General features: G+C 39.0%; 1 protein-coding gene across 2 annotated transcripts in view; it reads left to right on the top strand.

Moving 5' to 3' along the window:
• Window positions 1-13,434, top strand: part of dse (dermatan sulfate epimerase) — a 71,202-nt gene that overhangs the window by 1,282 nt on the left and 56,486 nt on the right. The window contains exon 2 of one of the 2 annotated variants that reach the window (XM_028797569.2): window positions 4,332-4,786. In XM_028797569.2, coding sequence (XP_028653402.1) covers window positions 4,368-4,786 — 419 coding nt within the window. In that variant the 5' untranslated portion in view covers window positions 4,332-4,367. Of the gene's footprint in view, window positions 1-4,331; window positions 4,787-13,434 lie in introns of those variants that run through there. The other variant, XM_028797570.2, reaches the window with a different exon arrangement.

Here is a 13,434-nt window from a genome sequence, read left to right as displayed (position 1 = left end):
CAGTAGACCAGGGGCAAGTTGGTACAGATCATCTCTTAAAAGAGCACTGAAGAGAGATCTTTACTGTGCTTTAGCGCTTGTTCTTCCCAATTGGCGGAGAAGTAAAGTCGTTTGTTCCTTAACATTGGCCTTCAGCACAATATTAAAAAATCAGATGTGTCTAGCACATAACTTTCCTCGCAAAAAGCTTTGATTTTGCAATTTTGATCCCATCAAAATACTTCCATTTCTTTTTATACATAAAGTATAGCACACTATATGCAAGAAACGTTAAAAGCAAAAATATATACAGCAGAAACTGATGACCATTTTATTAACAGTTTACCTTTAAAAGTAGAATTTGTGCAGTTTCCTGACAGATTCAGAATTCTGGGCTTGATTCCCATCCAGGTCACTGTGTGTAGCTTGTATGTTCTGTCTATAGTTTTGTGGGGCTTTCCATTTTGCATATTAGGTTAACTGACAACTCTTAAGTTTATCCACCTTGTTCTTTATTCAGCAAAAAATTGTTTTGCTTCCCTTTGTGGCTGCATCATGATAAAACATATTTAGACTATAAGTGTATGTTTTCTATTGGCAATTTAAAACACTGGAACATGTACTATTTAGTTTGAGACAGTGGAGTGGGGGTGGCATGTTGGCGCAGTGGTAGTTCTGCTGCGTCGCAGTAAGGAGACCTGGGTTTGCTTCCTGGGTCCTCCTTGCGTGTAGTCTGCATGTTCTCTCCGTGTCTGCGTGGGTTTCCTCCCACAGTCCAAAGACATGCAGGTTAGGTGCGTTGACGATCCTAAATTGTCCATAGTGTGTGCTGTGGTGGGCTGGCGCCCTGCCCAGGGTTTGTTCCTGCATTGCGCCCTATCTTGTGCTGGCTGGGATTGGCTGTGACCCTGTGTTAGGATATAGACTGACGGACTGACAGTGGAGTGGCACCATGACATAGACATTGACGCTGCTGCCTAAGGTTGGTGCCTCAGCTTTGCATTGCGTGTGTGAAATTGATGGTTCATGGCATTGTTTCTCTACAGATAGTTTTGTCTTCTTCCTGCATCCCACGGATATACAGGTCTGCATGCGTGGAGTTTGCATGTTCTCCCCGTGTCTGCGTGGGTTTCCTCCGGGCGCTCCGGTTTCCTCCCACAGTCCAAAGACATGCTGGTTAGGTGGATTGGCGATTCTAAAATTGGCCCTAGTGTGTGCTTGGTGTGTGGGTGTGTTTGTGTGTGTCCTGCGGTGGGTTGGCACCCTGCCCAGGATTGTTTCCTGTCTTGTGCCCTGTGTTGGCTGGGATTGGCTCCAGCAGACCCCCGTGACCCTGTGTTCGGATTCAGCGGGTTGGAAAATGGATGGATGGATGGATGTTGGCTTTGCTTTGCTGTGTGCATGACAATGATCTATAAAGAATTCCCTCCTTGTTACTAATATTTCTGGGATAGGCACCAGCTCATTGTGACCCTGAAATGGAAGAGTGGTTTGTTAAAAAGATGGGTGTCTTGATTGGGTACTATGTTACTTTCTTGAAACCAAATTAAATAAATCTAAAATAAAAAAAAAAATTGATGGATGACTGGAGGACATTAGAAAGCTGCAGCACATAAAGATCATTGTGGGGCCAACTGAAAGCTACAGCATATGCTTAAATAAAGCAACAATTGCAATGCTTTTCATGGGTGTTGTTACCATCATACCATTGCTAATAATAACGGCATGTCTTTTTTCATGAGGAAATATTGATATGCAAGCACATATTTTATTTTTTGTATTGATTCTTTACAGTGTTGGTTGGTTAGAGTGAAAAGCCTCTTTATAGCAGGATAGAAAAAGGTAAAATTGGATATTGATGTCAGATGTTTACAGGTTGCTCCTGTTGTTTAACAGCATAGCATTCTCAAACCTGCATCATTCTTTTATGATCATTTGGGGGGATAGGAGCCTTTACTGGCAACATGAGGAGCAAGGCAGCGCAAGGGAGATATTCTACTGCAGTGTCGCGTAATAGTTATAGCTTACCCATGAAATGAAACTGTCCTCCAGTAGCTTATGCAAAATGAGCTTTTGTTGTCATTACATGAGAAGAAGTGCATGTATGTTATGGTAAAAAGACTTGTGTTGAACTGTGTTCCATAACCTGGAAAGATGTCTGAACAATATTTAGAAGTGTTGGCTTTATTTTGATATCCATAAAATCTACTGTCCTCAGAATGTATAATAGTTTTGGTACTGTGGGAGATGGCCGGCTGTTTATCCCGGCCAGCACCCCCAGGCCGCTAGATGGAGCCCTCCCTGTAGCATGGGAGTGCCCCAAAGACCAGCAGGGAATTATGGACAGTGGAGTTGTTATTCCCAACCCTGCTGGACACTGTGGGGCCCACCAGAGGACGCTGCAGGGAGGCTCAAAGACTCTTATGTGCCCGGAAGTAATAAGGACTTATGGACTGTTAGGCAGGAACACCTCCGGGTCAGGGTGTATAAAAGGACTCTGGGAAAGCCCAGACACTGAACTGAGCTGGGAGGTAGGGTGGCGAAGTGTCTGGGAGAGGAGGATTGGTATTGTATTTGGATTATTGATTTGTATGAATAGTGTGGAGTGGAGGGTGCTTAGTGCACATTATTGTAAAATAAATAATAATTATAGTTTTACCTGGTGTTTGGAGTGGTACCTGAGGGTTCAAGGGAGCACTAATACGCTCTACTGCTAAAGTACATAATCTTGCACTTCATTTATGAACCCACCTGTTTGAATGTCATTTGCATTGGAATATCAGTTTTCTATGTCCATCCATCCATCCATGTGTTTTATATACAGGACAGAATGGCAGTACTTTTCAGTACACAGTCATGCCACACCATCACCCAGGCTCAAACAGAAGTTATAAACTATACATAACAAACAGAGACTGGACAGGGATTCTAAACCGTGACCCTGAAAGTGTGAGGCAGCAGCCCTAATGTCTCCTTCACCTTACTACCTTACACTTACAGTGCCCTCTGTAATATTTGGGACAAAGACCCATTTTTCTTTGATTTACCCTGCTGCTCCACAGTTTTTAATTGTGAATCAAACAATTCAGACATGATTAAATTGTATATTGCAGACTTTCATTTAATAATAATAATAATAATAATTCATTACATTTATATAGTGCTTTTCTCAGTACTCAAAGCGCTATCCACACAGGGAGGAACCGGGAAGCGAACCCACAAACTTCCACAGTCTCCTTACTGCAAAGCAGCAGCACTACCACTGCGCCACCTGTAAGGATATTTGCATACATTTCAGTTACACTTTGCCTACATGGTCCCCCCATTTTAGGCCACCATAATATTTGGATCATTGCCATGTCTGGTATATTAAAGCAGACATATTTAGGACTTTGTTGCATATCCCTTGCATGCAGTGACTGCTTGAAGTCTCCAATTCATAGACATTCCCTGGATGCTGAGTATCTTCTCTGGTGATGCTCTGCCAAGTCTTTAATTAAGCCATCTTTAGCTCCTACTTGTTTTGGGGGCTTGTCTTCTTATGTTTCTCTTCAGAAACTTTGGGGTAACTTTAGGAAAAATGTGTCTTTGTCCCAAACATTGTGGAGGGCACTGCATATGTGCTTTGACATTCTGATCTCCATCACATACATACACTCATTGTGTCTAGAAGAGGATGATTGTTACTTAATTTGTGAGTTTCAGTTCGATTTAATTTATATTTTTAATTCTGTTGAAAGCATGCTATACACTTCAAAATTAGAACTTTGTTGATTCGAATTCCGGAAGAAGACTTCAGAATCTAAAACTGAGTGTATTATTTTATAAAGTATGGTAATGTTTATTATGTTAGAAGCGAATTCAGGTTAGTCAAGTCTTTTCTAATCTGGTAATTCATTCTGTGTATTTTCTGGATCTGATTTTTTCATTACAGGGTTGAGTTGAGGTGGCGCCAATTGCAGTTGGGCACAGGGCATACACTGAGACACTGAAATGCCCATCCGTTGTAAGGCACATTGAAATACATTACTCACCAACACTTATTTATACCATTTAACTAACTTGGGCATTCTTGGTATGTGGGAGAAGTCCAGGGTTCATAGAAGAAATTTTACAAGAACAAGGACAGAACAACCAGGTGCCACACAAAAAAGGGAGCAGGCCGAATCAGATTCTTTCCTTTTGAGTTGTTAGGCTGCTGTTTTAACAACTTTATTATTAAAATATATTTTTTTAAAATGACACATACTGTATATTTTTGATATCCATTATTTGTGGGCAGGGATATACAAAGTCAAATGCATCTTGCTGTATGTTTTCATTAATTGAAACTGTTTTTTACCCTGTTTTAGGTACCCCAGAGATGATCTGGTGACACATCCAATGCCATGATGAGGACATATACTCGTGGGGCACCCACGGTGTTTTTTATAAATTTAATTTATTTAGTTGTGGCCCACTCTGTCTGTGCAGACCCTAGTGCAGGAATTCTCTTTCTCAATGGCAACTACGATGGTCATCCCATGCTTTACTTCAGCAAAGGAGATTTAGTGGAGTTACAGCATAAAGCACAAAGTTCACACTGGCATATTGCTGCCAAAATCCAGGAAGCGAGTGAGACAATTTTAGCGCATCCTGAGGAATATCTCCCTCCTTGGGATCCTGTGGAGTTCAGTGGTCGTTGGAATGAAGTCTATGGTAACAACCTTGGAGTGCTGTCCATGTTTTGTGTACTGCAACCAGAAAACAAAGAAGCTCTGGATTTCACCAAGAACTACATGGAAAGGATGGCAGCTCAGCCTAGTTGGTATAATTTTGTCTTCAAATATATCATATTCTCATTTCTATGATTCACAAAATGTTAATGGCCACATGCCATTTGCTATTTCTGTCATTTGTTCTGTCGGAACAATCATATATGTTCGGTAATGTCCAGTTTGGCCCATTTCCAATGCTTTGTGGTTGTCAGGGGTTCATTGTAAGGTAACACATAAACAAAAGGAGTAATTTAGTTTTCTGAAGTGTTATGAATGGGATATAAGTTATTTTGTGGTGCCTCTTTTGTGAAAATCATATGCTTTGAGCCCAGATAGAGTTTGGACATCCCACAAACACTAGGAGAACTATGTACATTTAAATTGCCCTGAAAATTCAATATCATGCACATATAAGGTGCACATCCATCAATTAATTTCTTGATCTTGGCTATTGCAATATAGGAAGTTAGGGGAACAGTTTTGGTTATTACAGTAGCACTGAGTGTGCGGGTTCCACTCCATGCTCCCATCTTGCTTCTGGGAGCCCTTGAACCCAACAACATCAGAAACGTCACCGATGAGCTAGACAGTGAGGCACAACAAAGCAAGGGGATGATGCAAAAGTGCCAAGTGCTTTTATTAAAATAACAGCAATCAAAGTGTTCAAATAAATAGTGCAGTGTATCTCAAGAATCTTTAAATAAATAATCCAATAAAACAAGTGAACTAGTGAAGGTTAAAATCCAATAAATAGAAAAAATCCTTTTTAAAATAAGGTTAAAACATTGGCTGGAAGCTGTACTTTAAAAATAAAGCCCGGTGCATTCTTCTTCTGGTGACTGGCGACTCCCCTGCTTCTCCCATCCAGGCAATGCACCAGGGGAGTCACCCTAACTGCAGCTGACATGCTTTTCCTGCTGGTCTGGAGGCTTTCCTGATCCCTGGCTTCGGTTCTGCTCACCCCAGACCGAGACTTGGGTTCCCCAGCAACCAGGACACTCACGCTGGAGCATCCTCCTCCCAATCCTCCCAACTCCCGCTGTCTTCCACTGTGAGCCATCCTTCTTCCGGTCACTCCTGCTCCTTAACTACATGCTCAGCAGGAGCGACCACTACCAACTGCCCTAGGTGTCAGCCAAACACCCCACTAGGGCTCACTGCTCATCGCGAGTGCGGCGATTATTTATTTTAAAAATAGGCCTTTCTGATGTGAGCTGTGGACCCACTGGACCACACTTTTGCATAAATTAGCAAAGACATGTACTATATGACATTTGGGACATGTACTCATCATATTAGGGCCGAGGAATACTTGAGCAGCTTCTTCAGACAGATACATGTTGTCTTTTGTTCTCTGCTTAATGGGGTCAGTTAAACTAGGTAGAAATGTTCAAGACAGTTTTTTTTGAATATTACTGTTTTTCTGGAGACCTTTTTCCCACAATAGATAGCCCGTGACATTATTAGGAACTGGAAAAGGACATTTTCTGTATTTTAGATTTTTGAGAAGTAGAACTGTGAAATTTGTGGTCACAGAGTAGCTGTAAAATCAATACTAAAAACAAAGGTTGGGACGATGCTTCAACTTTGGAATTACCAGAATCTGTCTGTAATATATGTCTACTTAGTCTTTTTTGCTTTTGACTGCTTCATAACTGTTTCTTTTTTGTGTATGCTCAAGTGGAAAAATGAAGTGTTAGTATTTGCTATATATAAACTGGAAATGGGGGCACTTTACTTCCTTTAGAAGGAAGACTGTCAAAGCTCAGACTGAATTATGCATGTTACCTGGGTTGCCAAGAAAAGGGAGAAGAGGATTAGCCTTGTTGAAAATTATGACGTGGTTTTTGTCCTCCTTGAATTTAATCTGACGTTTATGGTCAGTGAGCAAGCAACTTTATAGAAGCTATCTATGAGCATTAGGCTAACTTTAAATCGTGTCAGAATTAGTCGGCACTGAAGAACACACAACATTTTTATTAAATCAAAGTAATTTTATGTATTAAGTGTGTATATTAACTGTTGATTTAAACTTATAAAAATACAATTAACTGAAAAGGTTTTAGAGCCTGATGGTCCACTTAAGGCATTTTTATATAAAATAACGTGAATGACAGATTTGCACTTTGTATGGTAAAGAGTTAGCATCTAAGTGGTTTAAATATTGCAGTTTTTATGAACACGTTTGTCAAGTTCTTTTGCAGTTTTAAATTATTAATAGCTCTAATCAATGAATTTTAAACAACCGATTATGTTATGCATTTGATTATGTAAATCAATGAATGTTGTGTTGAACTAATATAATCCTAGCAATCATCTTTGTTACCTCTGCCTAATGGAGGCCAAGGAAGGAACCCTTGATTTCACTAATGAAATTTATTTTTCACAGCATTGCCAAAGTGTGTGTTAGTTTCACTTTATATAGTTTAAAAACATTCCAAAAGAGTCAAAATACTAGGATGTATGGTTATTTCAAGATACTAGAATGCAAATTTTACAACAATAGCTTTTATAGACGTACTAACTCAGTGATTCTCAAAGTTTGTGGTGCGCTGTGGCACTACAGGGGGGCATGAAGCACAACAAATCCCAGGTTGGGAGTGTCCTAAAGTGGGAACAATAGCAAACAGTTTTTAAGACAGCAAAACAAATGTGAAGTAAAATTTGGACGTTACACCCCAGTTACATCAATAAACCACTTGAGTTTTTTCAGAGAAAACTGAAAGCATACCTTGAACAGGAAAGTTGCTTGTAAAAGCACTGACCGTGTATACCAAAGTACAAATAGCCTCATACAAGGTTGCACAAAGCAAGAAACCACACACAATAGCAGGGGAGCAAATTCTTTTCACAGCCTTGGATATGGTGTCTGTTACGTTGGACGAGACTAGCACCTCAAAACTTAAAGCTGTCAAATGGCATGATCACAAGACACATACAGTATATGACATTTCAAACATCTTGGAAGAACAACTAATTGAAAAACTCTTTAGAAGCGGGTAAGGCTACCGATATCAATGAAGACTGCTTGGTCATTGCTTACGTGTGCTTTGTTGATGCCAATTCTACTGGGTGAAGATTTACTGTTTCACAAGGACATGCAATGCAGGTCGACAGCTAAGGAACTATATAAGATTTTTGACCTGACAGAACACAGGCTGACATGGGACAACTGTGTGACCATTTAGACTGATGGTGCACAGACCACGTCAGAGAAAAGGAGTGGATTATGGGCACTAATCAAGAGAGTCTCACTAAACTCGCAGTTCACACACTGCTTTGTACACATAGAAGCCCTGGCATCAAGAAAGATTAGCCCTGAGCCACACAAGGTTTTGACTGATGTTATTAGCGTGGTCAATTTCATCCAAACGAGACCCCTAAGTGTGAGGCAGTTCTCTGCTCATTGTGAGGAGATGGCAGCTGAACACTCAGCTGTGTTATTTCACAGCAAAGCAAGGTGTCTGTCCTGAGGTAAAGTGCTGCAAAGAGTCTTTGAGTTCAGAGAGGAAATTAAGGTTTTTTTGGAGTAGGAGAAGGGTTGCACGAAATTGCAATCAGATTTAATGATGAATAATTTTTCATGAAAGTTGCATACCTCAGTGATATATTTTTGGAATAGATGAATCACTTTAATCTGTAACTTCAGGGTAAAAGACAAACACCTTCCTCGCGTGGCAGACAAGATCAAAAGCTGATTTGGGACAGTAGGCTTGATCGAGGAAATGCACTCAGATTTTCAAAAGAATCTGCATTTGTTAAAACCAGGGATTCTAGAGACATCACAGTGATTCCCTGTCTCATGGATCACATCTCTTCACTAAGGGAATTTTTCCGCAGTATTTCCCAAACAACAGTGCTCAGTATGACTGGGTGATAGATCCCTTCAGTGGAGCAATACCTGCTGAGTTCAGGTCTCCTGAAGAGAACCAGCTCATTTGACATGACGTCGGATTCCACCCCGAGGGTGAGGTGTACAACTCAGAAACTGAGTGAATTCTGACTTGGTATGGAGAGGGAGTACCCACTCATAAGACAGAAGGCTGTGAGCATTCTGCTTCTTTTTGCAACATCCTATTTCTCTGAGATTGAATTTTCAGCTGTTGCCTTGCTGAAAACAAAGCACAGATCTAAGCTCAACATTGAGCACGGCTTGAGAGCGTGGTAATATCAAGTCTGAAACCCCATTTTGAAAAGATATGCAATGTATATGCAATCACTAATAAAGTAGTAAGACCCGAGTTCTAACAAATTGACGTTTTCTCTTCTTGCCAAGTAACTGCATTTTATTTTCAAGTTCTTATTTTGTATTTTTGTATTATTTTACTTATTTTTTATATTTACACTGGCTGTACTTAACTGTTTATTCAGAAGGGGTGAGGTCAAGCGCCCTCACCAGGCGGTTTCTCAGTGCTGCAGGGAGCAAAAGAGAAGAGAATGTTAGGAACAGCGATTGAACTGGCAATGTTATGGTTTTGAGCTCAGCTTCTTAAAAACAACACTATACTACCTGCTTCAAATAAACAATTAATTGAAAGCAAGAAAAAAACACTTTATTTATAAAAGAAACTTTGATTTGAATGTTTCTGTATTAGCATTGAAGGCATACTTTGTACATCACTAAAGAAAAGCATTATGGTGACTATGGGAAAGTGACTATGAGAGAATGATTCACACACATTGGCTTGGTCCAAGTCCAGAAATTGCTATGTGATTTTTTTTTTTTTTATAAGCCATGCTGGACATGGAGCTCTGCCATTACTCTTTGTCTGGGTCATGGAAATATGTCTAAGTTAAAAAAGCAAAATTGCTGTGTTTGTCTTAGTGACATTATATCTGTCACTCCTTTCTCTTGCTATCCATGTCAGTTATCTCTTTCCATAATACTCCCTTATTTTTCTTCTCCTTTCTCGTCCTTGTCCAAATCTTCCATCAGACCTTCGCTAGTACACCAGTACACCTTTCTTTAACTGTCTAAGAAGATCCCCTGTGACCTCTAAACATGAGCCGGCCCAGTGATAACTCTCACTTAATATAGATCAGTACATGGTTGCACAAAGTGACTGTCATTATTATTATTATTATTATCATCTTAATTATTGTATGATAACTTATAAAATGCATTAGTATAATAAAATAAAATGTAGTAATGTAACCAAAATTTAGGGATCAAGCTTATGATAAGCTATGAATATTTTTAGTATGAAACAGTGACTTGAAAAATTCTATAATGCATAATGAAGTGTTTGAATTTTGCAAAATATTACTAAACATCTTTGTAATATCCCCTAATCTTCCAAGAATGAGTACAAGGAAACAGAGTTTATATATAATAATGAATCATATTCATCAATCATTTAACCCAGGGATCTCAAACTCCAGTCCTGGAGAGCTGCAGTGGCTGCAGCTATTTATTCTAACCTTTTTCGTAATTAGTGACCTGTTTTTGCTGCTAATTAACTTCTTTTCAATTAATTTAAATTATATATATATATATATATATATATATATATATATATATATATATATATATATATATATATATATATATATATATATATATATAGTGAAAGAATGAGTCTCAACACACTGAAAAAGGTTTGGGGCAGCCACCCGTATATTGTTCTTGGCTGCAAAAGACTTAAATTGAACACAACAATGTTGCTAGTTTGAGTTCCCAGAATGAATTGAATTAGTTTGGCAAGATGGAGATTTTATAGTCTGTAAACCGGAAGTGACGTCAGTCTGGGTGCTGGAATCGGAAGTGACGTCAGTCTGGGTGCAGGAACAGGAAATGACGTCAGATCAGGCAGGTTTTCCTGTATCTAGTCTGCATAAATAACAGAAATAGGTTTAGAGCACCCCGCCACCCCTTGGCCCGGCGGGTAATCACCTCCACTTGGTCCACTCATCTCACTCCTAGTTGTACGTTTGTGACATATATATATACTGTATATATACAGTATATACAGTAATCCCTCCTCCATCACAGGGGTTGCGTTCCAGAGCCACCCGCGAAATAAGATAATCCGCGAAGTAGAAACCATATGTTTATATGGTTATTTTTATATTGTCATGCTTGGGTCACAGATTTGCGCAGAAACACAGGAGGTTGTAGAGAGACAGGAACGTTATTCAAACACTGCAAACAAACATTTGTCTCTTTTTCAAAAGTTTAAATTGTGCTCCATGACAAGACAGAGATGACAGTTCCGTCTCACAATTAAAAGAATGCAAACATATTTTCCTCTTCAAAGGAGTGCGCATCAGGAGCAGAGTCTGTCAGAAAGACAGAGGAAAGCAAACAAATCAATAGGGTTGTTTGCTTTTAAGTATGCGAAGCACCGCGGCACAAAGCTGTTGAAGGCGGCAGCTCACACCCCCTCAATCAGGAGCAGGGAGAGAGAGAGAGACAGTTTGTTTTTCAATCAAAAATCAATACGTGCCCTTCGAGCTTTTAAGTATGCGAAGCACCGTGCAGCATGTCCTTTCAGGAAGCAGCTGCACAAAAGATAGCAACGTGAAGATAATCTTTCAGCATTTTTAGACGAGCGTCCTTATTGTCTAGGTGTGCGAACAGCCCCCCTGCTCAATCCCCCTACGTCAGGATCAGAGAAAGGCAGCGCAAGAGAGACAGAAAAGTAAGCCGGGTAGCTTCTCAGCCATCTGCCAATAGCGTCCCTTGTATGAAATCAACTGGGCAAACCAACTGAGGAAGCATGTACCAGAAATTAAAAGACCCATTGTCCGCAGAAATCTGCGAACCAGCAAAAAATCAGCGATATATATTTAAATATGCTTACATATAAAATCCGCGATGGAGTGAAGCCGCGAAAGGCGAAGCGTGATATAGCGAGGGATTACTGTATATAAAACCAAGTTCAGTGGTCAATTATATATTCGGAATATTTTATATGTTATATCATATATTATTCTGAAAATGTTTTTCTTATATTTTGATTTTCTCTCGCTCTATTTATTATTTATGTTTCTTGATGTCACATTGTTAACAAAGTCACTCTGAGGTTTGTGTCTATGAATGCATTTCCTTAGCAGATCTGCTATTGTGCATAGCCCAGTTACAGTATACACCATGTTGATGCCATCTTATTATATTATTAAAATGCTTGTGCTTGACACACAGATCTCCCAAAGCATTGATACAATCAATGGCCCTTTGCTTTTCAATATAGCCAAGGCAACAGTGTTTGTTTTAGCTGTAAATCTATCTATATTTTTAATAATACATAATTGATAGTTGTTGCTGTGTATAGTGCTTCTGAAACACTTTTGTTGCTTTTCCATTAATTTACTTTTTTATGTAGTTTGCTGAATTAATTTAATTAATAAAATTAATTAATTAATTAACTGGCACTAGTCAGTTGCATAAATAATGATTCTGCCCTTATGGGGTTGTATTGATAAAGGGGATGAAACAGAGTATAGGAGTCAGGTGGTCCACCCCTTCAAGTACTTGGAGGTCCACATTAATGACAAGTTGGACTGGTCTCAGAACACAGAGGAACTACATTAAAAATGGCAGCGCAGGTTATTTTTCCTTAGGAGACTGTGTTCCTTTAATGTGTGAAGTGACATCCTTCACATCTTCTATAACTGTGATGGCCAGTTCAATTTTCTACACTGTAGTGTGCTGGGCTAGTAACATCAAGAGAGGTCCACTGAATCAAAAACCTAATTAAAAGGGCAAGCTCAGTTATGAGATGCACTCTGGACCCCCTGGAGGTCGTAGCGAAGGAGAGAATGAAAAAAAAAACTGAGTATCATTATGAATAATGCTGCACATTCTCTCCTTGACACACTAACATGGAGTATTTTCAACCAATGAATTACAGAAGTGTGTGAAGAAATGCTTTATAATTAATGATGATGAAAATCTTAAAAACCAAGTAAAAGAAAAACATTAAAATACATACATAAATGCTTGGTAAATTAAATAAAAATGCAGCAAACTTAGCTTTTTAATTGCTACATTGACCTCAAAATATGGAAACTGGGAAATAACAGTTGGCTTAATTAGGCTAGAAGTCCAAATAAAAACAACAGTTGGATGGAAAAAACATCAGGTACATAGGGTTCCCAGTACAGAGTTTGAGAGCTATTACTCTACATGTTTCCTTCTGTTTCAGTCATTTTTTTCTACTCGAATCAGCTTTTGCCTGTATTCATTCAAGTACTTCTGTTTTGGATCACTGTCTTTCTTCTTTCTAAATCTCAGCTCGTAAGGTCAGAGATGAATGATCAGATATTTTGCTGAATAATCGTTTGTTACAGAGTACCATTAATGTTTCTTTAAAAGATGAGAAGTACTTCAGAATATCTAAACCAGGGTTTTCAGACCCGGACCTGGGGACCTGCTTTGGTTGCAGGTTAATTAAGTGAACTGTTATTCCCCAGGTTCTGTGTTTTGGGAACAATACAGAAATAAAAAAAAAACTAAGTTTGGTTAAAAAATATATATGCATATTAAAATGTACTAAGCAGTTACATTGGAGTAATGTATTTTTTTTTATTTTTAACAATATTTTCATCTTGATTTTTATTATACTTTTCCAGGTGTTCTAACTGATTAATTAATCTATTCTTTACTAATCTGTGGGTCTGATGCTAAAGTAGTTGCAGCCTTTCATGATTCAGCGTTGTTTACCTGGGTGTCTGCTCTGCTCGTTTTTAATTGTTA

This window comes from Erpetoichthys calabaricus, chromosome 3 (assembly GCF_900747795.2).
Source record: "Erpetoichthys calabaricus chromosome 3, fErpCal1.3, whole genome shotgun sequence".
In the NCBI taxonomy this organism is placed as follows: domain Eukaryota; kingdom Metazoa; phylum Chordata; class Cladistia; order Polypteriformes; family Polypteridae; genus Erpetoichthys; species Erpetoichthys calabaricus.
The sequence above is the reverse complement of the archived record's forward strand: the minus strand, read 5'-3'. Positions and strand labels throughout refer to the sequence as shown.